General features: G+C 45.3%; 1 protein-coding gene across 4 annotated transcripts in view; it reads left to right on the forward strand.

Moving 5' to 3' along the window:
• Fhod3 (formin homology 2 domain containing 3) overlaps positions 1-25987 on the forward strand; it is a 423897-nt gene that overhangs the window by 44807 nt on the left and 353103 nt on the right. For all 4 annotated transcript variants that reach the window (XM_021150413.2, XM_029472088.2, XM_021150415.2 and 1 more), the window contains exon 3: positions 15366-15430. In XM_021150413.2, the coding sequence (XP_021006072.1) occupies positions 15366-15430 (65 nt within the window). The remainder of the gene's footprint in view (positions 1-15365; positions 15431-25987) is intronic.

Consider the following 25987-nt stretch of genomic DNA (forward strand, 5'->3'; position numbering starts at 1 on the left):
AGAAAGTGCTAATGTATACAAAAGTCAGCAAAGTTAGAATAAAGTGAAGGGAAGAGACCACACTGAGGCTCCTGTTTTGAATAGTTAATTGGAGGATTTAGTAATGATTGGATTTTGTTGGTTTCACTATCATCAAAGACAACTGAAGGTCAGATTTCACATCCCAAGTAATAGAGCCCGGAGCAGATGGTGAGCCAGGTGTGTATACACAGTAGAACCAATTCCAGGGTCGGCACCTCTTTGCTATCCCAGGAGCTCCTGGCAAAGACACTTCAGGTCCTACACAGCATGCAACTGTGGTGACATGAGGTTGGTTTGGGCAATGACACTAGTCTTGGTCTACACCATTTCCTTCAATGGGAACAGCCAAGCCACACTGCATCTGGGGACCAGAGAAGAGACGATACCATTGCTGCCATCAACCATCATGATGCAACATCTCATGGGTGACACCAGCATTCAGATGCTATAGATGTCTCCATAGATGGTACTACATGGTTGGGGAATGTAAGTGCTATTCAGTGCTTGGCTTCTCCTGTGTCCCCATCTGAGTATTACCTAACCACAAGCCCATGCTATAGGCAGACCTGTGGTAGTTCATCTTGAATGGCAAGCTACCTGGACTGAGGACTGCCTAAGGGACTATTAAGGCACACCTCTTGCTGTGTCTGTGATTTACAGAGAGAATCAACTAAAGTGGGAAGACCCTCATGAGTGCAGTCTGGGAGTCTGGATGAAATAAAAGGGGAAGGAAGAGAAATGTTGCTAGCCCATGCATTCTGTTTGTCTGCTTCTTGTCCTCTACCATGATGGGAAGGAACCCCTGAAACCATGGACAGAAAAAAATCTTTCATTCCCTAAGTAGATTTTCTTGGGTATTTGTCACAGTGATGAAGTCTGACTAACCTAAGCTGGGTTCCCATTTCTGTTCCCTCCCCAGCCCCAATAAGTGATAATATAAGAAAGGGACTCAAGGCATGGACACTTCAGTCCGGAGCTCATAGCCCACAACATGATGGGTAGGAACACATTGACAGATGTGTTCCAAATTCACCTCAAAGGTTTGTGTATCTTTGAAATGGTCTTTCTTCATAGTGACTGTCCCTTGAATTTTGTAACGTACCTAAGAGTATGACAACATTGTCTGTCCTGGGTCTGGGGAGCAGAAGGCCCACGAGAATAGTGGCCTGGAACTTAGAGTCTCTCCCGGGTTCTCTCTTAGGTGTGTGGCATTTGACAAAGTTTATGTGACTGAAATTCATGTCTCCCATGATCAAGGGTTAAAATATAATGTTTCCTAGTTAGGATCTACCCTTTTTAGGTATAAACACAGCTAAAGAAGTATTATTTTTGAATAAATTACAGGAAGATGGTCTAAAAATTCAGGTTGTGAGACTGGCATTTTTCTGTGGTGAGTTTTGGAGTGGGCTCCTTTGCTAGAGGAGTCATTTCTTTGTTCCCGTCCTTTGCTTTGCTCCTTTTTGCCAAGACTAAAAATTAACTCACTTGTTTGGAATTACCACTTGGGCCCTAGCTAACCAGAGAATAGGAGAGAGACCTTCAGCAGAGGAAGGACAAAGCAATTATACAAACAAAACCAAGCAGGGTCTGTTGCCTCCCAAGGCCAGGGAAATCAGCACGTGTGGCACAGTGCATTGGAAACAGGCCTGGAGCTTCTGAGATTGTTCCTGACACTGCTATTGTGTGAACTTGGGGAAGCATTCTTCTGATAGACATTCACAAACTGAAGATATTTATAAAATTTATTGATGGTCTAAAGATATGTTACCTATACTATTTTCCTTCCTGTAAAACAGGTGCTCTGCTAGGCTTTTCTGTAACTCCAGGAAGGCAGCATAGTGGTTGTGTTGCTTGGTTTTTGTCAATTTGACACAAATTACAGTCATCTGGGAAGAGGGAGCCTCAGTGAGGTATTGGCTCCATCAGGTTGGCCTGTGGGTGTCTGTAAGGGCATTTTCTTCATTGTTAATTGATACAGGAGGGCCCAGCCCATCGTGGGCGGTGTCATTCCCCAGGCAGATGAGTCTGGACATATAAAGAAGTAGCTGAGTAGTCCAGAAGAAGCAAACCATTAGTCAGCATTCTTCCATGGAGTCTGCTTCAGTTCCTGCCTTAACTTCCCTGTTGATGGATGGACTGCTACCTGGAAGTGTAAGCTGAAATAAACCCTTTCTTTCCTAAGTTAGTGTTTTATATCAGCAACAGAGAAACACTCTATGGCAAGTGGTTAGGAAGTTGGTTCTTTTCCTTCACCATGTGGATCCCAGGTGTGAAACTCGGGTTGTGCAGTGAGAGACATCTCTGAGGTTGTGTATCATGGTTAGGGGTGTAGGCTTTATGGTTAACATCATTACTATGCAACCATGGTGTGTAACTTTACATCTCTGAACCTCAAGTTCCTCATAAAGATTGATAGTACAGTCATGACCTTGTGTGTTACTGGGTTCCAGCACTCCACACTCATGCATTGAACTCATAGTTGTTGGCAATTATAGCCAGAATTTGGAGTCATGGTTCACTGAAATGGGCAGTTCAGAAGTTATAGCCGTACATGGCACATGGAGGTTATGAGCATCCTGGTTGCAGTAAAAGGTTTCTAAATGGAATGAGAATTAATTAAAAGTTGAAACGTCATCAGAGCAAGCTGTTGCTGGCAGTGCTCGCCTATGCCGCATTCGTGAGTACGCCGCAGCCTCACTTCATCTTCAATAACTATAGAGTTATATGAATACTCCAGAATTGTGTAGACCATTGCTACCTGCCTGGCTGTGTGTCCAAGTGGCCTTCAAACAAGAGGACAGCTGGGGTGGCTTCAGTAAGTGCTAAGAGGGGGCGACCCAAGCTCCTGCTCACCAACTCTGGCTATTCTAGGCAGTGTGCCTCAGAATATACTGGCTGAAAGCATTTCACATGTGCTGATCTCTACGTCCCAGCTTCAGTGGTTTACAGGAAGGCCTGGAATTCTGTTTTTTAAATGAGCTGTCCCAGTGTTTGGATGTTTGGTTAGGGGACCTCTGGTGTAGGCTCTCAGTTTCACCGACAAATGCCATCCTTTGGAGTGCTTCTCAAACCCCCACCTCAGCCCATGAATCAGAGTCTGGGGGTGGGCCCAGGCAAGGTGGCTTTTTAAAGTATATTCACCTGGGTTCAATGTGCTACCCTAATTGAGCTAAGTATAGCATAGACCAGTGGTTCTCAATCCTCGTAATGGTGTGACTCTTTAGTACAGTTTCTCTTGTTGTGGTGACCCCACTCATAAAACTATTTTGTTACTTCATAACTATAATTTTGCTACTGTTATGGATTGCAATACAAATATCTGTGTTTTCTGATGGTCTTAGGTGATCCCCGTGAAAGGGGTCATGCCCCACAGGTTGAGAACTGCTTGTGTAGACTATGACTGTGTGATTGGTTGAGCTATTGTAGCAAATAACCTGTGTCGAGGAACATTCTCAGAAGCCTTGTTGTGAGGTCATGGGGTTAGGGGTGGACAGAAGAAGGTAAGGCCGGCAGCGGGAGAAGCATGAAGTAGGTGCCAGTCCCATGCGGTTCACTGTGGAGGTGAGAAAGGGGTGACCGAAACTTGGTAACCGTGACTCCTCATGGTGCCAGTGTGCATAGGGGCAAACAGAATTATGCAATTTGCCTGTGACAGTAGGGGGCAGTGCACAGAGAAGGGACCATGCTGAGAAGGAGGGAACTTGTGGAGTAAGGGTAACATGAGAGAGTGAGAAGTGCTTACCCATGTTAGTCTGAGGTGTAGCAAGAGCAGGCAAGGCTGAGAGAGATGGGCCTGGAGCCAGATGAGAAGCATCAAGCCACAGAAAGGCTGGGGATGGATGGCCTGGAGCGCTTTCACCTGAAGCCAGCACAGAGTAGGTAAGAAGGCCACGTTCTGGCTATAGCTGTTACTCAGGTGGCAGCATCTGGGCCCCCTAAGACCTTAGCCAAGAACTGAGTACTGCTGCATGTTGGCATCCCAGCTAACACTGGCTTGAACATTTTATATTTATCACACAAAAGAGCTTATAAAAGAGACTGAAAAGCAAAGCCATAGATTGGGAGGAAAAACATTTTAAAACACAAATTATATAAAGGATGTGTGTTTAAAATATGGGAAGAACTTTCAAACTCAGTTCACAATGGGCCCAGATACACATCGGGCCAAGGGAAGGAGTTCTCAGATAAGGAAGACACTGTCAGGTAAGCACGTGTTGGCATGAGATACCATGAACACCTATTAGAACATCCGCATGTGCTGGCCAAACCCAGTGCAGGCAAGGATATGTATGGATCCATGAGACACTGGTGTGTTACTAGACAGTGCCAAATGAAAGACAACCTCAGGGCTCCTCGCAAGTTAAATATGTTTTCTGTTTAGCAATGGTCTCCTAGATGTTCAAGCGAGGTCCAAGCTCACATCCATGCAAAGTCTGTGTGAGGAGGTTCAAAGCAGCTTTCCTCAGAATCTCCAGTATTGTGTAGCAGCCAGGATGTCTTTATAGGCAAGTAGCATATAGGGGGGCCATATGATGAATATTCAGAGATAAGTTGTCAGGATAGAAAAGACAGCAGGACAGATCCATCTTGTCAAGTCTGAAAAAGCCATGTGCCATTCTGAGAAAGCTAAGGCTGTGAAGCTAGGAGAAAGATTACTGTAGTTGGGTTGTGTCTGAGGTAATCCCAGCTCTTTGAAGGTTGAGGCAGTAGGATCACTGTGAGTTTGAGACCAGCCTGGCCTATATAATGAGTCTCAGTCTCAAAAATTGAAAAATTAGTGAACGTCAGGGTTTGGGGGAAGGTGGGTAGGGAGAGACAAAAGGTTAAACATGGATGGGTGTTTTAGGGTCAGCTGCTCTGTTGTGGGAAACTTGGATACAGACATAACAGCATAAGGCAAACTGACTTCATCATAGGCTCAGCTGTTGTAACGAATGTGACCACACCTGTGTAAGGTAGTGATGGAGCTTTCTGTGTGTGGTAAGTTAAGGAACAAGGAACAAAGAACTGGCTCTACATTCAGCGCACTTTATTATTATTATTATGATGATGATGATGATGATGATGATGATGATGTTGATCGTCTGTAACATGGCACCCATCAATGGCCAGGCTGACTTGGCTGGCTGCGTGAGTGTCCCTTCCTCCTTCACTCTCCCACATGTGCTCCTCCCACAGCTACACTTTAGTTGGAGTGTATGATGTCCCCAATGGAGAACTGTTTGTTCCTAAGCCAAGGATGTGCAAGTATCCTCACTGGCCTTCTAGAACTTTCAAAGAAGATTTCTTGGTAAACCTCCAAGAACTCAGGAAAAGTATGGCAAGTAGGCAGGGTCACAGAGGGAGTCGCCATGGCCCTTAGGATCGGAGGCTGCTTTTCCTTTCCCATTCTGCCAGCCTTAGGGTCTGGCTTCCATCCTTCATGCTTCATAGCTGACGGTCTGCCTGTTCTGCCTAGGACCGCATCAGCACTGTCAGGCATGTGCTGGTTGAAGGACAGTTTCCTTGTTTGTAAGCCAGGTTATCTCCAATCTGTCAGTTGAAACAACTTTCTTTCTTTCTTTCTTTCTTTCTTTCTTTCTTTCTTTCTTTCTTTCTTTCTTTCTTTCTTTCTCTCTCTCTCTCTCTCTCTCTCTCCCTTCCTTCTTTCCTTCCTTCCTTCATTTCTTCCTTCCTTCCTTCCTTCCTTCTTTCCTTCCCTTTCTTTCTTTCTTTCTTTCTTTCTTTCTTTCTTTCTTTCTTTCTTTCTTTCTTTCTTTCTTTCTGTTTGTATAAGAGTCTGATGTTTTGGTTGGAGAGATGTCTCAGTGTTTAAGACCACTGCCGCCCCTTCTTAGAATTGGAAACAATCACCCATGGAAGGAGACAAAGTTTGGAGCTGAGACAAAAGGATGGACCATCTAGAGACTGCCATATCCAGGGATCCATCCCATAATTAGCCTCCAAACGATGACACCATTGCATACACTAGCAAGCGTTTGCTGAAAGGACCCTGATATAGCTGTCTCTTGTGAGACTAGGCTGGGGCCTTGCAAACACATAAGTGGATGCTCACAGTCAGCTATTGGATGGATCACAGGGCCCCCAATGGAGGAGCTAGAGAAAGTATCCAAGGAGCTAAAGAGATCTGCAACCCTGTAGGTGCAACAACATTATGAACTAACCAGTACCCGGGAGCTCTTGACTCTAGCTGCATATGTATCAAAAGATGGCCTAGTAGGCCATCACTGGAAAGAGAGGCCCATTGGACGTGCAAACTTTATATGCCCCAGTACAGGGGAATGCCAGGGCCAAAAATGGGAATGGGTGGGTAGGGGAGTGGGAGGGAGGGTATGGGGGACTTTTGAGATAGCATTGGAAATGTAATTGAGGAAAATACATAATAAAAAATATTAAAAAAAAAAAAGACCACTGCCTGCTCTTCTAGAGGTCCCGAGTTCAATTCCCAGCAACCACATAGTGGCTTACAACCATCTGTCATGGGATCTGATCTGAAGACAGCTACGGTGTACTCAAAGACTAAAGTAAATCATTCTTTTTTAAAACAAAGAAAGAAACAAGAGTCTGATGCCCTTGGGGAGTGAGTGGTAAGACAGCAGTAGCATCCTTCAGATGAGGAGCCTATTGCTGGGACCAGAGTGGCTGTTCTAGTTCATTATCTCATCAGCATCCGAGACACCAGAGAGTGTGAAAGGGACACGAGCTCACAGTGGCTAGGACTCAGGCTCAGGTCACACCATATCTCATGGGCTCACTCACTTGCCCTCCCTTTATCTCTGTGAATATTGGTGATAGCCCGAGGTTTCTGTCTCAGATGAGTTAGATGAAGAGAAATCTTGGTGCTGGCTAAATTTTTTTCCATTTAAAGATCTTCCCAGAAACTCTACGGGCAACTTGCACTCCTTGGTTGGGGATGAGAACTGTGCCATGGAGGCTGCCCACCTTCACCTTAGGTCAGGCTCTTTGTGTAAGGCAGGAAGGAAGTGTGGGCACCAGGTCTGTAGACAGCAGTGTCTGTCTCAGGAAGTGGGATAAGAGTCTTAAGACTAGATGAGTAAGGACACTAGGCATGACAACAGGAGGAGAGGGGGGCTGGCAAGAGGGGGAGTATCCCGGGACAGAGTAAGCAGAAGGGAGGAGTGGCTGACCAGAGGGCAGCAGAATTTCCCAAGAGATGGGTCAAGTAGACTTTTGACCCTTGAGGAGACCCAAGTGTAGATGGCAGGGGCTGTGAAGTGTGAAGGGCCTTTGCCACACATAGAAACCCAGCTGAAATGTATCATGGTCTGAAATATGACAGCTCAAACTATCAAAGAGAAAAAAGGATCAAGTCTCTGTGACCCCCTGTGAGGTAACAGTCTATAGAGATAACAGGCAATAAAACAAACTAAAAAGTTTCCCTCTTAAAAATGTACTTGATAGGCATTGTGGAATGGGAAAATTTGTAAATCATATATCAGATAACATCTTCAGAACATATCCAGAGTATGTAAAAGCTCTTGCAGAATATGATAAATATATCCAGAATATATAAAGAGTTCTAGAAACTCAATAACAAGGAAATAATTTCAAAAGGGGGAAAAGGTACGTAAATGACAAATAGATACATGACCAAGAAGCATGTAAAAATCTGCTCAACATTGTAAGTCTCTGGGGAATTCAAGTCAAAACCACAATGAGGTCCTACTGTACACCTACTGGCGAGGCTAGAATCACGGTGACAGATGGTGGCATGTGTTGAGGGGAAAGTCGTGAAACTGGAAACCCGATGCACTGCTGGCGAGAATGTAAAGTGGTTCAGCCTCTTTGAAAAACAGCCTGATGGTTTCTTAAAATGTTAAACATTAAATTAAACCACACAGCCCAGCAATTCTACTTCTGGATATATCCGCTGGAGAGGAAGCATTTGTCTGCGTAAAAATCTGCACACAGATGCTCCCTGGCCTATTATTTATAATAGCCCCAAAGTAGAAGAATCCCAAATGCCCATTAGCTGAGGAATGCTCAAAGCAAGTGGTGTGTGCATGCCATGGGACAGCACCAGCAAAAGGAGAGAAGTGTGATGTCATAGTGTGGGTGTGCAATGTCTGCCGTAGGCTCGTGTGTATGAACACTTGGTCCTCAGTTGGTGGCTCTGTTTTTGGCAGCCATGGAACCTTTGGGGAGTGGGGGGAGGCTAGCTGGGGAACTGGATTGCTGTGGGGTGGGTTTTATACCTCAGCCTTAATTTCTAGCCCAATCTTTCTGTTTTCTTGTCTGCAAAGCTGTGAGCAGGCAGCCTCATGCTCCTGCTGCCAGTGCCGCCAGCTGCTCCCACTGCCGTGCCTGTGTCTCGTCGGATAAAATTCTCCTACTGTAAATTGCCAGGGATGGTCCTTCTTTTAAGCCTTGTCAGGAACTGGGTAACAGAACACATATGGATACATATCCTGTTCTAGGCGAGCCTCAAGAACGTGTGACTAAAGTTAATAAAATCAGACACACAAATGACAATGCTTAGTTCGATCTACAGGAAGTGTCAGAAATGCAATTCTATACAGAGAGGGTCTTAGGGTTTTTATTGCTGTGATGAAACTGTGTGATGCAGAGACTGCAGAAGAGTGCTGCTTACTGGCTTGCTCCCCATGGCTTGCCCAACCTGCTTGCTTTAAGAAGCCAGGACCACTAGCCCAGGGATGGCACCACCCACAATGGGCCAGGCTGATCTATGAGTCACTAATTAAGAAAATGCCCTACAGCTGGATCTTTTCTTTTCACTTGAGGTGTTCTCCTTTTAGAAAACTCTAAAGTGTGCCAAATTAACATGAAAATCTTCAACACAGAGAGGGTACATTTGTAGTCCTGGAATTGGATGTGGGAATGAGGAATGACCATAATAGTCATGGGGTTTCTTTTGGGGTATTTTGGGGGCAATGACAAAATTAAAAAGTTAGACAGTGGCGATTAGTTATCCCCTCTATAATCAGACCCCCAAATTATTGAATCATATACTTGCAACAGGAATACTTCATTAAAGCTTAATGATAAATATGCTAGTGCATGGCCATAGAAAAGCCATGGGCACTGACCACTGCATTCATGGAGAAGGAGCAGCGCTTTAAATGAGCAAATAATGAGGAGGATGCAGGGCTTCCCTAGCAGGGTCTGCAATTGCAAAGATGGTGGGTCTCTTCTGCTCAAGCACACAGGCTTGATGCTTTGGCAACAGGGGATGTACCACGAAGCACCCTACAAACAAGTCTGTATCTCTGGGTACTTTCCAGTGTAAAGTTGGTACAGGGTCCATCCTCAGAGCCCAGGGCCACACCCAGGAGGGATATACATCAGTGCCCATGTTAAATCCTTTGAGCTTTAATTGAACCAGAGAATCAATGACACTGTCATGGTAGATTCTTGAGGGGTCCATAATGTGGGAGATAGAAAAGAGAAAGAGGAAGAGGAAGGACATGACGTGGGAGGAAGGAGAAGAGGCAGATGAGAGTGGGTTGGAGTGCTGGCAGGCATTAAAGTGGAAGTAGAAAGAGGAGGAAAGATCAGGGACCAGGGATGGCAAGCATACCACCTCACACCAGCAAGCCTTGGCCATGTGCCAATCAGTGCCTGGAGTGACCTCTGCACACGACTGGACTTACCTGAGTTCACACCCTCACCAGAAGGACCGACATCATTAGTATCTCACTTTACACAGGAGGGAACTGGGCTCGGAAGGTTAAGGAATTTGTAGGGATCACCCAGCAGGTTTTAGCATCTGTTTTTGGCTTCACACACTCTACTAGAAGAGACATCTGTTTGCCTGGAGGTGAACAGAGTGGTGGCTTGGTCTCTAGCTTGAACTCTGAGTGACTTAGACTTAGTCAGCTTTATATCCTTTGACCATCAGACGACTCATTTGAGTCTCCCTGCTTCTGCCTGAGTCAGGGTGCCCAGTGAGTCTCACAGAACTGGGAGCTTGCAAGAGCTGTTCTCCTTGGAGACCTGCTGAAGGGCCTGTCCCTGCTTCTGCAGGATGTTTAAATACCTCCTCCTACCCTTGACTGAAATAGTAGTTTAAATTTCCTTACGTGTCTGGAGGACAGTGTGGGGTGTCATTTCCACTGTTGGCCACAAAAATGTGACAAAGCCTCTGGCTCTGTGCCTCTCACAGCTTGACAAAGTCCCTGCTCTTACCATGACAGGCCTTCCTGTGTTCTTCTTGTGAAGATGTTCTCTTGAGAGCCGGGAATGTAAACACAGGTTTTTGAGAGCCTCAATGACCCAGATGAAGAGTTCTTTCCCCAAGGCCATAAGCATTACAAGGGAAACTTGTGCTTTCTGAGAGGCCAGAGACTTGCTGGCAGCTTAGGGCTCTGACTCTCATGTCCCTGGCACTTGGGCATTAATTGGATATTTCTTTTTGATTCTCGTGTCTGTTCTGGGTGGTTCCCTGCTACTAGGGGAGGGATGGCTTTGGGTGTGCCATGTGGATGGAAATGCTGTGGGATTCGGAAGCTGGGCATCAGCTACATGGAAGCCCATTGTCCCTGGAGCCTCAGGCTCCACACACTGCCTTTGCCCGTGGGTCTCAGTGCTGTGCATTCCCATCTGACTCAGCAACTGGGAAGTCACTCACAGGTGTGGCATCTGGGCAGTGTTTCAACATGCAGGTTGTAGAGAGCAAGGACCCCTCACAGGCTCCTGGGGGGCCGTGACATCCTTCCATCAATTTCAGTGTTGGGATATGGAAACCCTGTAAAGTTACATGCTGAAGTCTCTGAAGTCTCTGCTAGGGTATTCCAGAGAAGCGCAGCTATTGGGTCTTATCTTTCTTCCGTTTATTTCTCATCTATCAACCATCTGCTGCTGTTATGCTAGTGTTATTAGCTGGGCTGATTGTATAGAGTAAAGGACTGCCTTATGATGTTTATGCACACTCAGTCACTGTACTTTGATATAGCCACCTCTTCTGTTACTCTCCTGTATCCCTCCTTTGATCCTAGCCTGCATTCCTTTGGCTCTACCCCCAGCCCCCCGCCCCATGGCTGGACTGCTTTGGTGTCTTGAACGGTGTAGCTATAAGCATGGGTGTGCAGGCCTCTCTCTGATACCTTGACTTGGATTCTTCGGGGCACATTCCTGGAAGTGCTACTGCTGGATATATGGACATTCTATTCATGGCCTTTTGAGCTTTCACACTGGCTGTGCTCACATTTCGACCAGTACCCAGTGAGGCTTCCCTTACTTGTATTCTTATCAGAAGAGAGGATCATTTTGACTACACTGTCTTGTGTAGCCATGGGGAGTGGCGAGTCTCAGGTTGGTAGTGGGCACTGTGCTGGCCATTTAGGTAAGGATGCATGTTGGAGATGTGACTGTAAAGGCTGCAGGGCAGGCCAGCTGCTTGAGGCTGCCTATGGGAATTCCGTGTTGCTCTCTACTGCAGCAGGCAGTGTGGTCCATACCCTAGAGCTTGCTCAATGCTAGAAACTGTGCAATAAGGGAATAAAAGAGGGAATACCTTCCTGTGAGGCAGATAGAGGAAAGAAGCAGCGTGCAGGGCCTGAGGTCATGAGGGTTAGGCTGAGTCTAAGCTCAGTAACTTTGTCCCTGTGAGACTTCAGTGAAGTATCTTAACTTTCCTAGCCTCTCTTATCTAGCACAGGGTTAGTGCTGTCAATCTTGGGAATTTTGTGAAGACAAAACTTGTGTAAAGTGCTCAGAGCTTCATCTGGAACATTCTATGTATCTGCGTATCTATCCCTCACACATTAAGAACTAATGGGACAGACTGGAGAGATGGCTCAGTGGTTAAGAGCACCGACTGCTCTTCCAGAGGTCTTGAGTTCAATACCCAGCAACCACATAGTGGCTCGCAGCCATCTATAACGGAATTCATTGCCCTCTTCTGGTATGTCTGAAGACTCATATACATAAAATAAATAAATCTTTTAAAAAACCTAATGGAAGTTTTTTTTTAGCATTTAAGAAATTACATTTATTGTGTACACATATGCACATGCACATGTGAATATCCATGCCACAGCATGGATGTGCAAAAGTCACAGTGTGGATGTACACTGCCACAGGGTAGATGAACACGTGCCACAGCCTGGTTGTGCACGTGACACAGCATGGATGTACACGTGCCACTGCATGGATGTGGAGGTCAAGGACAACTTGTAGGAATTGGTTCCCTCCTTGTACAATGTAGGGTGGACCTGGGTATCAAACTCAGGCCTTCGGACTTGGAATCAAGTACCTTTATCTGCTGTGCCATCTTGCCAGTCTGTAACTGCTGTCTTTTTTAACCTAGGCTGATACACTATCCCATTTCTTGGAAAAAGATAGCAGGAACTCAGTTTCTTCTGAAAGCTGTAGTCATGACATTAAAGAAAAGAATGTCTGATGGATCGGCAGTTAAGAGAACTTATTGCTCTTGCAGAGGACCAGAGCTTGGTTCTCAGAGCTCACATAGCAGCTCTCAACCACCTATAACTCCACTTCCAGAGCGTCTGACACCCTCTTATGGCCTTGGAAAAATTTTAAACTCATGTACTATACTTAAACTCTTGTAGGTGTATATACATGTAAATTTTTAAAAAGGACAGTATTTATTGGAAAACTAAGAAAGGTTTGTGTGTGTGTGTGTGTGTGTGTGTGTGTGTGTGTGTGTAGCCCGCCTAGACTAGAACTCAGAGAGCAAATTCTGCTCCCCCCGCCAGTGTTGGGACTAAAGGTGTGCAGCTACCATGCCCAGGAGCAGTTTTTGTTTCTTGTTTTTGTTTTTTAAGTGCTGGAGATCAAACCCAGAGCCTCTCACATGCTCTACCACTGAGGTAAAGATTCTTTTAAGCAAATGACATGATATTTCTTAATAAAAAGTCAAAAGGATCGACAAAAAACAAAAAACAAAAAAAAACACAAAAAACCTCTAGAATTAATGGCACCAACATAAACATAGAGAAATACATTAAAAAAAAAAAAACAACAAGCTTTAGCTCCGTATTAGAGTATGAATGTTGGAGGGAGGGGCAGGATGGTCAAAGGGGCTCACAGTAGATGTTCCTGTGATTTTGTACATCTTTGAACTTGAGGATCACAGACATGTGTTGTGGCATTGAACTGCTTAAACTGGTTCTTAGGATGTGTTAGTTAGGGTTTCTGTGGCTATAAAGAGACACCATGACCATGGCAACTCTTATAAAGGAAAACATTGAATTGGGGGTGGCGTACAGTTCATTATTGTCCATTATTGTCATGGTGGGAAGCGTGGTGATACGTAGGCAGACATGGTGCTAGAGAAGGAGCTGAGAGTTCTACATCTGGATCCACAGGCAGCAGGAAGAGTAACACAGGGTCTGGCTCGAGCATTTGAAATCGCGAAGCCCACCCTGGTGATACACTTTCTCGTGATAATCACATCTCCTCATAGTGCCATTCCCTGGTGGCCATGCACTTATCTATGAGCCTATGGGTCCCATTTCTAATCAAACCACCACATAAGATAAACTTACCTGACCTGGTATTATTTTGCATGTTATGTAACTTAGTTTGCCATACTTTTCTTCGATTTGTGTATCTTTTTCTTTTCTTTTTTTTTTTTAAAGATTAACTTATTTATTTTTATGTGTCTGGGCATTTTGCCTCACAGATGTCTGTGTACTGTGTGTGTATGTGCATGACCCACAGATACCAGAAAATGGCATCAAGTACCCTGGAACTGGAATTACAGTTGTGAGCCACCATGCGAGTGCCAAGAGCAGAACCTGGATCTTCTGCAAGAGCAACAGTGCTCTTACCTGCTGAACATCTCTCCAGCTCCTATCTTATCTTTTAATGTGCCCTTTTAGGATGCTAGATTTCAAAATTGAGGTTATAACTCTCCTCTCCTGGGACCCCCTATTTTTCCTTCCAAGACCTAGGCTGCTTCCTTCTTTGCCTAAACCCCATGTAATGTGAGATTTTTAGGGCCTTGTGTACTTGGACAGGTAAAAACCCAGGCAGGAGCGTAAAACAAAGGAGTTGCAGGTGATGACATTATCTTTTAAACAGATCTCTTGATTCCGAGTATTTGGTGAAGACACTTGTACATCCATGTTCATTGCTGCATAATTCATAGTGTGTAAGGAATGGAGACAGCCTAGGTATCCGTAAACAGATAACTAGATAAAGAAAATCTATGCTATTGTCAAGAAAAATTATATTACAACATCCATAGGCAACTAGGCTGGCGGTCACCACTTAATTTCTTAGGACTATGCAATTGGTTTTCCCTTTTCTTTTCTAATAATAAATTTAAAGTCACGCAGGCCCTTCTTATCTGGTGTCAAAATTAAAAAAAAGCCACATAATTGATGTAGTCACTGCTTGGGTTCTGTGTCTCTTTCCCACACAACCCTAAGACTGGAATGCTGGAAGGCCCTGGCAGAAATGATGGGTATGGGAAAGGGATTCAGCCACAGAGAGACCTGCCTTGTTCCCTGTTGCTGGGTTGTTGGCTCTCTCCATCTGCCTCCAACTGCAGGCTTCCTGGCATCCTTAGTCTCAAGGCCCTTGTTACCCACACTGCTTCAGGATCCATGCTATCTGCCACTGCTCACTTTCTGCCAAGTCTATCTTTGCATCCTAGGTCCTACCTAGGACAGACCTAGTAAGAGTAGAACCAGGGATGCCCAGGTCCTTCCTCCTGGAAACTGAGACAAGGAAGATTTGAGGTGAGGTGGGGAGTATACATGCTACCAGGGTCAATAATGAATAGCCCCAAAGTATCCTTGGTGGATTTCATCTTCCATTAAGAATTCAAGGAGAAGCCATGACAGCCTTGAATTGATATCAAAAGTGCAGTTTTCAGTCCCCCTTTCCTATATAAGTAAAAAAAGAACTTAAAGTAGTCATGGGAATGAGCAAGCAGATTTCCCTTCAAAGTCTCAGATTTAAAAATCTTCCTGGAGCCGGGCGTGGTGGCGCACGCCTTTAATCCCAGCACTTGGGAGGCAGAGGCAGGCGGATTTCTGAGTTCGAGGCCAGCCTGGTCTACAGAGTGAGTTCCAGGACAGCCAGGGCTATACAGAGAAACCCTGTCTCGAAAAACCAAAAAAAAAAAAAAATCTTCCTGAATGGTCAAGCAAGATCCATAGATTCTGGGAAAGTTCAGAGTTAAAGGTGGGCTTGGGGATAAACCATGCTAATCCAGAAAAGGCAAAGGTTTCCATTTTTGTTTCCTTAAAGCCTTGTGATGTGTTCTTTCAGGATATCTTTTTGTTTAGATTGGGTACCAACTCACTGGGCATCTCTTTTAGGTAGGTGTGTTGACAGAGAGGTCATTGGGTGCCAACTAACCCCTATGTTTTGTTTCCTGTCTCTCTCAGGCGGGGAAAGAAGAACAGCATTATTCTGAGGACACAGCTGTCTGTGAGGGTCCATGCCTGCATTGGTGAGTGGTGTCTGAAGCTGGCATGCTTGCTGTCTACCCTCAGTGAGCATGTGTAATGGGAAATGACACAGTTAGAAACCGAAAGTTTCTTTACTGGCTATGTGCTTGGGCTAGCCCTCACGGGTTTCTGAAATTTGGAGGGGAGCCGCTTGTAGCCATCAGTTTTGAAGCACTGATTCTTTCTGGCTTTCTTTGATTGTGACTAGAGCTTGAGATAAGACAGCTTGAGGTCACTGATGGGCGTCTTTCTACTCATGAGGCTCTTCCTGGATTGTCGCCCATGAGGGCCTCTATTCAGCAGAAGCAACTCTTTGTATGGCTCTTTGAAGCTTGCTTTTAGGGGAAGTGGAGCCTGAGACCCCAGGTGTGGTCAGGGGACTGGAAGGGAATCATGGGTCAGTGGAGAGTGGAGATGCATCGTGCAGACTGAAATGCCTTTTATGCTGCCATAGTGAAATATTTGACAAGCAATTTTGGGGTACAAAGGTTATGTTGGCTTACAGTTAGAGGGACTACAGTTCTTATTGGAGAGGAAGACGTAACAGCATGAGTGTGAGGCAGCGGTTACCCTGCACCTGTCGTCAGGAAGCAGAGGGCAATGTGCTGGTGCTCAGCTGCCATCCTCCTTTGTATCGAGTCCTGGACCCCAGGCTGTGGGATTATGTCACCCATATTCAGGGTAGGTCTTCCCTCTTGGTTACCGCTCTCTGGAAACAGCTTTATATATATATATATCTCCAGATTTACATTTCACAAGAGGTTCCAAGACAAGTCAATATGAGACTTAAAATTGGCTGTCATAGGCTAAGTAAGCAAAGGTACTTGTGCTTTTCAAATGGATTTTTCCATGGTCATTGAGGGGCACTGGGCCCTTTCTGCAGTCATGGGTTTATTGGGATGAAATAGGTTATATATGCCCAGTGGATAGCCTCACATGAATGATGGATTCTTTCTAGTACTGAGCCAAGGGGGAGCAAGAGTTTAATATCATAGAAAAGAAAGAACACAAAGCTCTATGCATGAACATGTGCTTAGTTTATTTATTTTAATTTGTGGCTTGCTGTGGTCTTCAGGCCTCCCTCCGATCAGGGGAAGGTTAGTCATGCTACTGATGCTGGTTCGTCTCAGGATCAGAGGATTCATGGATGGAAGGGAAGGAAAACTTCCTGGTCCCTTCACATCCCTGATGGATGGGCAACTGGTTACTGAGGGGACCAGTTTTACTGTCATTTTACTTTGGTGTGAAATGCTGGCAAGTGTCAGCTTTTGTATTGCTCTAAAGCAGAAATGATTGTGTAGATGACTCAAAATCCTCAGGGACTTCAGGATGTTATAGGGTGGGTTATAAGATGTTTGGGAACCTGCAAAGGTCTCTAGGACCTGTAGTAACATTGATTGTCTAATCTGTAGCTGTAGTCACTGACTGTGTGCACACATAGATACCAGGTTACAACAGATAATTTGTGCCATGTGTATGAAGTGTGCCCACCGAAAGAAAAATCCTGTGACAAATCACTTTGTGTAAACTTCTTCCAGCTCTCCTCTCAAACCAAGAATAAGCTCAGGCACACAGCGGGTGCTGTGTACCACTGCATCCTACACTGGAATGCAGCTGACCCCTACAGGAGACCTGGGACACAAGTGTGAACTGACTTTTCCTGGGGACTGGAAAGCAATGGAAAGTTGACTTTTATTTCTGTGATCTGGCTTCGAATCTGAAAGTACTACATTTTTTTAGAAAAAGTGTTGGCAAGGATACAGCTCAATTGGTGCCTGTCTAGCACTCAAAATACTCTGAGGTAGATGTCCACCATCCTAAAAACTAAGTAGGGCTATGCAGCACTAGGAGGTAGAGACAAGGGATCAGAAAGTCATTGTCATTTTTGGATACTTTGAAAGTCTAAGGCCAGCAGGAGATAAGCAAGATTTTGCATATAAACAATTATATTATAGATAATATATATTATCTATACTATAGTATTTTAACTACAAAACTTTTCTAAATAGCTTTTGTGGTATTGGCTTCTCATTGTTCAGTCTTTTAGAACTGATGTAGAACACATGCTTTGTTCTGCAATGTGCTGGTCCTCAGTAGCCAGCTTAACCCATGTGGTGTGACTAGGACATCTTCACTCTATTGTCTAGTGTGTGTGTGTGTGTGTGTGTGTGTGTGTGTGTATTTTCTCAACCTTCCTTATGCCAGTTTGCCCTGGAAGCATGTAATTTGATTAAATAGTACCTAAATATTTGATCAACTGATTGTGGCTATAGAAAGTCATGGTTTTGAAAATTCACTGTTTTGGAAAAGAATCAAAATTAGTCATTACAAAAACATTTAAGTCAAGTGTGCTCTGACGGCTATGAAAGGCGAAGGATGTTGGAAACACTTAGGTGGATTCCAGTGTTCACAGATGGCCTTAGTTCTTGTTTGATTTCAAGGGAACTAAACTGGGAAGCTATAAGACCATGCTGTTAAAGTGTCTCATGTCAGAAGACCCATGGGAAGTTCTAGTTGTGACCAGTCTCTCCAGTGTCTGAGTCTCTGTATAGGTAAGAAGCAGTATTCACCCCTCAGAGTGCAAGTGAAAACAGGGTCTCATGTGCATCTCTGACTGTAGAAGGATTTTTCTGCTTCCCTCAGTCTGTGTCACCAGCTGCCACAGGCCTCAGAGGGTTTGGATGTATAAATGAGACAGTAGGTTTCCTTTGCATTGAAAACCCTTCTGCTGGGTCCATTTTCTTCTTTTGTGAGATATACAGTAGCTTCCTTCAGATACCACTTGAGTGATATTGTTTGATTACATATGGAAAGTGGGATGCAGCCTTGTGCTTTTAAAGTGTCACTTCCCATTGTAACACATCCTTTCCCTTACCAAGGGCAGCATTAAGTGGCACTTCTTTGTTGTAATAACAAACAGCACCACACCAAACAACAAACACAATGACAAAGGAAACCAAGAGAAGGGGGTAGACCCTTCTCCAGCAGGGGAGTCCCAGATATTTTTTTTTCTGTCGAGATCATTTCTACTCATGGCCACATGAAGAACAAATTCATCCCTGGAAGGAATGGGATGCAGCAACTGCCAGAGGTTCAGCATGTTATGCCGCACCTGGGAAACCATGCTTTGTACCCATGGTGCAAAGGACCCATGACCAGCTTTTGTCCCGAGGGTCTGTCATACTGGCAAGCCTATGCTTTCTTCACCTCACCCTTCTTCCCCTTCACCCCTGCTTTTATAGAGTGTAAGAATGTTTACAGTCCAGAGCAAGTGCTGATGAATTGGAGGTGACATGTGTTTGGAATTGTCCATTGCTGACCTTGGAAGCCTGTCCCCAAGGGGATAAGTATGGAGTACAGCCTTTAAGATTAACAACTCAGCAGTCCTTACAAAAACCAAAGGCCACTGGGGCTCTGCTTCGATGGTCCCAGCTAACCTCTGAGACAGGCCTGTGTGATAGTGTAGCAGTTCTGATGTGTTTGGTAGGAGGCTAGATTGAGAGTTTGGTATGGAGAAGCCTAAGGCTTTTGTGCCTTTATGCTTCTCGCCATGACTTTTCTTTTGTGTATTTTCACTATAAAGGCCTGATGTATTACAGTGTACAGGGCATGACTTGCCTTCTTAACTCAGCTTCGATCCCTAAAGAGAGAAAATCATTGATGTTTCCATCTTAGGTATGAATGTACAGATCTCTTAAAAAGAGATCTCTGATCAACAGGAGAAGTTTGCACATTATGTGGTTAATAGGAAAGAAAGTTCCTTTGAATCCTGCTAGGAATCTTATTTCAACCCAGAAAAGCACTCCAAGGAATGAAAGAGTTGTATGAGCAACTGAAAGAGGCTAGCGGTCAGGATGGAGTCTGGGATGTGGCTAGCTATAGTACTACATGCCTTTAATTCCAGCACTTGGGAGGCAGATGCATGTAGGTTTCTCTGAGTTCGAGGACAGCCTGGTTAACATAGTGAGGCCCATAGTCAGAGCTACATAGTAGTAAGACACTGTCTCAAAAACAAACAAACAAACAAACAAACAAACAAAAATAAGAAAAAATGTGGAACCTGTGAGATCTCATGATGGTTGATCTTAATCACCAACCTGGCAGAAAAATCACCTGGAAGATGTAACCAGAGTGCCCATGAGGATGCTTCCACTGAGGATGCTTCCAATGAGGATGCTTCCAGAAAGCGTTAACTAGAAAAGAAAGATTGTCCTAAACAAGGGTGCTCCCATCCCAAGGACATTTGGAGGGGCAGAATAAAAGTGGAGAGAGTGGTCAGATGACTGCCAGAATTTCTGTCCCTGCTTCCTGGCCCAATGAGATATGCACAAGCATCCCACCATCTACAGAGCCACCTGCAGCCGTGCCTGTCCTGCCATGATGGACTGTATCCCATCAAACCGTGAGCCTCTTTTAAGTTGCCTATTATTTGGTAACAGCAGGGACATCAACAACTGATACAGATCCTTAAGTTGACACAGGTAGATTCTATTGGCTGAACACTTTTGTTTGGCTTTGAAACTTTGTTTCTCACTCTTCTGATATTGACCTTATCTTTCCTTAAGAAAAGTCCATCCTGGCTCAGAAGGTCCACACCTACAAATGTGCAGCACTGAATTTAAAGGGTAACATTCAGCTGAAGATACAGAAAGACTGTTTGGGCTTGTAGCAGCAAAAGAACAGCTGGGCACAAGGTTGTCCCTGCCATTTCCCTATAGACTGTGTGACAGTGAGGTTGGGGTGTGGAGATGGGAACATGGGAAGAGACTGGCAGGCTGGCTGAAAGAACCAGTGTCTGTATGAGACCTGTCACACTGCTCAGAATGTCAAGTCATAGGCACAAAGAACACATTTAAAGAGGAAAATGTGAGAGAAGGGTGTTTCACCCACAGATGGAGAGTCGTTGGTTGCCTGCCATGGAGGCACCAACATCTGAGGTGCCCATGTACAGAGTGCTAAGAATTTGCTGCTTTAGGCAAAGCTGTGTAGCTATTTGCATCATGTATTAGGACTGTAACAGTTGTGAGCTGATGGTACCTCTGTGTGTATGTATGTGTGTGCACACAAACACACAGTCACACGCACACTTGTCTGTCTGTGAGTAGGCCAGGGAACAACCTTATTTGTTCCCCAGGTGTCACCTACTATATTTTGTTTTAATTTGAGAAGGATGTATTCTCACTGGCCTGGAACTCACCAACTAGACCAAGTTGGCTGACAGTGAGCACAAGGGGCATGCCTGTAACAATTTTAGTGTGTGTGTATTACCAGGTTTAACACTTTTGAGAAATGAGTTCTGAGGGTTAGAAAGATGGCCTAGTGGCTAAGAGCACTTGCTCTAACAGACACCGGGAGTTTGATTCCCAATACCCACATGGCGGTTAACAAGCACCTATGACTCCAGTTCCAGGGGATTGGTTACTCTCTTCTGGGCTCTGTGGGTACCAGGCATGTCCATGTTAAACATACATGCATGTAGATGAAACACATGTGCACATAAGATAGGTAAATATTTAAAAATGAGTTTTGATGATTTAACAGATGGCCCAATGCTTGCAGGGCTAACTCCTCAACCTCTGCATGCAGTCTTAATGTAATGAGAAAGGAGGCTGGACCAGCAATAGCTTTCATCTCTGAAGAGAGGAACGAGTCTGCATTACAGAGTGGTAGCTGGGACTCAGGCAAGGCACAGGTTTTGTCCAGTATCCAAACCCTCTGTAACAGCTGCTGTGTCCAGGGCCATGGGTTTCTGGATTCAAAGGGTGGGACAGAGCTGTAATACATGTCTGTCAGTCCAGCCCCTCTCTCCCTCAGCCTTAGTTTAGAATCCTGTTTATTTTCCTTAAGCCCTTTGCCCGCCCTGTGCTTTTAACTAGGTTGGCCTGACTCCCCACCTCTCCATCCTTCCCTCTGCAGTTTAACTCACCTTCCAGCTTCCTTTCTCAGCTTGCCTTTGGTGGGAGACAGGGGCGGGTCAGGTGCTAGGCTTTGGAGCGTTAGTTGAAACAAATGACCTGCACTCCTTGGCTGGGTGTGTGGTTTGAAATTTCCCTTCAAATTAGGAGTTTCAAGAAACAGTAATCAAACAAATAAATAAAACAAAAAGCACCTCTTGGGTCTGACAGTCCTGGTGATATTTCTGTGTTAGGTGAAGAGGATATGTTAATGCTGTGAGTGCTAAGATATTAGGTCTGGCTTGACCATCTGGCCCCTTGGGTGGTAGCTGAACTATGTAAACATTGTTTGTCCTTGACATGAACACCATGTGATGGAGAAATCAAGTCAAGCATGTGGTCCCCAGGCCAGTAAGACCCCCATTCCCTGAGCCATTTGGTCATGTGGCTCACTGACCACCATTGCTGGTTCTGTCTCCAGTCCTTAGCTGTCTAGCTGACCACATGCTATCTCCACACAGAGGCACTTGCATGTAACATACCCACGGGGTAACCTCCAAATTGAATTCTTGGCTACCTCTATGCTCCATTCCTAGACTCCACTATGAGCAACCATGGGGTAAGGAACAGAGGCTTCACTTCCTGTTTCTGTCTGGTTGCCAGGCTCTCAGGCTTCCCCAGAAGCTCAGATCATTCGAGCTCTGATTTCCAAATAGGTGTTTACTGTCCTGCTAGCCACAGGTTCAGCATAGAGTGGGGTTGGGTTTGGAATCCAGAATCACCACAGCAGAGAGAGACTTCTGGGACTCTGGGACTTTTATTTTAAACCTCTTCTACCCCATCAAGCCCGTGACCCAGTTTTTCTTGCAGTTCTGTTTTCTATATTAAAAACAAGCTCTGTGGGTTAATCAGATAAGTACCTCACACCATCTGTTTTCCATCAATCTGTCACAGGTCCTAGGTGGCAGACCCCACAAAATGTCCATGTGTCGAGTGGCTCCCTGGGACGGGGGAGGAGATTCTTAGATGGATCACTCTCCCCACTCTGCAGGGTTGCTACCTCTCTAAGGTGCCTTACTGTCAGGCTGGATTGGCACATGTGCCCAACTACCCTTAAGTCCACCTTCTACCAAATGGAAGCATGAAAAGGACCAGACTGTCTCACACACCTGCCATTAGGCTCAGACCCTGTACAAGCTTCTGATCTTGAGATGCTGGGCACCATGGAGGAGGTGGCCCATCTTTCCACAGATGAGGAGATCTTGCAATGCCCCAGTCGTAAGTTTGTAGCAAGAGTAGAAAGAGCAGCTCAAGAACCCACTTGGAGCTTTGTCCTCCCCGCTGTGGAATACAGGGCACAGTGAAGACAGGAGGTACCGTGAGAGACGGAGCTCGAGAACCTTCCAATATAGCAGGGTCAGCTTTGGGACTTAGAGGTCCGGGGAAGGGAGACACAGATGAGAGGACTCATGGATGAAGAACACTTGGGAAGCTTTGTTTCAAGTTGTGCTCAACTCTCCCCTATGATTTTCACGACCCCCCTTACTACATCTCTAGGACTCAGTTTCTTTTTATCAGTACAGATCTTAAGATTTTGGGTACTAGAATTTGAGCTTGGCCTTGGAGCTATTACCAGTTCGCTCACTCTATATTGGCTCAGAGACTTATGTTTAACCTGGCCCCCTAAAGAGGGACACCTTTGGTAGGATACCTGCGGCTAGGATTACAAGGGGTGTGCTAGCAGTGCATCTCATAGCCTGGCAGTTCAACTGCAAAATACCGTCAGCCAGCAAAACCTTCAGTGAAGTCCAGAAAGCAAAACCCTGGTCAGATGATCACTGTGCTGTGAGATGATTTCTGTTGCCTTGTAAGTCTTCCCGTTGTCACATGTCTGGCTGCCATGCAGCACAGTGCAAGCTCTGGTCGCCAGCTCTCTGTGCCCATGGCTGTTTCCACAGAGGGACAGATTCATTTCTGTCATGGGACAGTCAGAGTTGGTGTTGGGAAATATAGAGTACTGTGTCTCTTGCCTAGGTATTTTGATATCCAGAGGACTCGGGAGTTCAGAAAGAGGGTGGGTGTTCCTCCACGCCTTGCTTTTCAAAGGTGGCCTTCTCAGGATTAGGGGTACATGCGTGTGTTATTCACATCGTGGTGAGAGACTTGGGGAAAGGGTTTGCTCTTGGAAGATCATGGGAGCATTTTGCCCATTTTTATTGTACAGGAAATACCTAACAGGAAGTATTTAAATTGTTCACCTCCCAAGTCAAAACCAGATAAAACTAGGTACGACAGGGGACTGATTTAGGATTTAAAGGTGAGCTGAGAAAACCAGCCTCGGAACATGCGTTATTCATTATTTCAAGTTCCAGAGTGATAGAGACAGGAGGGCGGAGGAAGACGTTGGGAAGGGCTTATCGATTGTCATATTATTGAAGAAAGGCCTATAAAGAAATTATCATTTGTGTTTATAAATGAAGAGGCAGGGCGATGCTTCCTTAAGGCTGGTGTACAGATTTCTCAATTCTCCCTAGCTGTGTGGTAGAGATATTGCAATGGAATGCTGGTCTCGGGCCTTGTGGGCAAACTGCAGGGGATGGGTGTGTGCTGGAATGGATTTCTTTGGCTCCTCTCCTCTCCTCTCCCCTCTCCTCTCCTCCCCTCCCCTCCCTGTGGGTTCCTTGACAAGTTTCCACCTGCCTTAATATGCTGCATGGCCTGAGATGTCACATAGGGACAAATGCAAAATGCAAACTTCCCCTGAGTGGACACGTATGTCCTGTGATATCTAGTGGGAAGGGAACTGAAATAAACTTGGAGGTGTAGGTCTGAGGTTCTTGTCTCGAAGCCGAGTTAGCATCATGGTGACTCCAGAAAGTGTCTCTGCTGTGGAGGTCACAGCCAGGGCATTTCTCAGTATCCAAATCAGGCAGGGCAACTTCTATGTAGATGATTAACACATGTTATTCTATTCATCCTCGAGACATGATATCCTTGCTTTACAGAAGGAGAGAGATTCAAAGAGCTTTGGTTGCTCTCTTAGGGACCTAGAGTGAGACTGAAGATGCTGTGCAAATCTACATCTGTCTAGCTGATGACCGGAAAAGCCTGGCTTTGATACAGGCAATTTGCTTTCTAACGGATTGTCTTTTTTACAGAAGTAGAGAAATAACTAAACACTCAATGCTTCTACTTCCTGATGGGCACTGAGCACAAGGTCTTCAGCAGCTGTCGCCTCCTTTTATACAGAGCACGACCTGCCAACAGGAATTCCGGCTCCCGTTTAGTACATGAGGAAGTTAGCCACTCACTGTCCTGGTTCTCAGCCAAGGTCTCTTGGGCAGAGCTGGGATTTGGACCCAGTTCTCCCTGACTTCACTGGGCTGTGTCAGCATCTGTGCTTCCTCACATCCTTGAACAAGAACTACCTGTGTTTCCGTCCTCTGGCTGAGCCCTAGACTAGCCCAACACTGGGTAGATGGGAGTGTACAGGCGCTGACATCAAACTTGCCCCTGAGAAACTACGTGACCTTGGACAAGTGACTTATCAAAGGAATGGTATTTTATTTCAGAATTGTGAGGATTAGATAAATATTTAATTAAAACCAGAACCACGAAAGCACTCATCTTGAGTATGGATTTGTGGGCTCAAAGAATAGGCTGAAAAGAAGAGACCAGAGTTTAGGTTCGCGCGTGCAGGAACATGTGTGTTCATGGGTTAAGGTATACACTCTAAGTAAGCACTATTGTCTGCCATACAAGCACTGGCGCACGTGGCAGGTGTCATCAACATCACAAAGCAATTTTGTTTTCCGTGGCTTTACCAACTGTTAGGAAAAGCCTAGTGACTCATGCCTATAATCCCAACACTGGGGAGAGGGTAACAGAAGGATTGCCATGAGTTTGAGGACATGGTGTTGTCTAGTGTACATAGCAAGTTAAAGGGCAGCTTGAGCTACACAGTCTAAAAACACCACAACCCAATACTTAGGGCAAAGTTGAATTGGGTGGGTTCAGCAGTTACCATATCAGAAGATCTGGTCTCTTCCTCAAGGCAGAACTGACTTCCATGAGATGTTTAGCTTGCCTCTGATGCTTGAAGGGTCCCATCCTCCCTGTTTAGGATTGTAGTAATGAGGAACTGGGGCATGCAATTGTGCCTCCAACCTAGGGAATCCCAGCAGCACTCCCGTCCTGTGTTAAAGGCACAGCTTCAGGCTACCTTTTCTTGATTGGCTTATTTTTACTATAGGTGATAAAGGCTCACTGAAAACTTATGTGTGCACAAAATGGAGTTGCCAGATACCCTGGGCATGGCATGGGTTGTGGAGGATGAGCTGAGCGGGCACTTCTCTTTCCTAGGCTGCCTGGGAGCAGTGCAGGGGGCCATGGAGCGCTTTGCACTTTATTAGGAAGTCAGGAAGCCAATTGCCAGCCTCTGAAGGACTTGGAAAAGAAGCTCCATGGAGCTGTACCATCATGAATTCCTTGTGTGTCCCTCCTTGCTCGTGTGTGTGTGTGTGTGTGTGTGTGTATGTAAGTGTGATTGTGCATATATGAGAGGAATTTTGAAGACAGATAATCAAGGTAGGCCTGTCAAATGAGATGACTTGAGCATGCCCACAGATGTTCACAACCAGGTTTCTGCAGGCCGAGGGTGTACCA

Source organism: Mus caroli, unplaced genomic scaffold (assembly GCF_978045245.1).
Source record: "Mus caroli unplaced genomic scaffold, Mus_caroli_1 scaffold_19, whole genome shotgun sequence".
In the NCBI taxonomy this organism is placed as follows: Eukaryota; Metazoa; Chordata; class Mammalia; order Rodentia; family Muridae; genus Mus; species Mus caroli.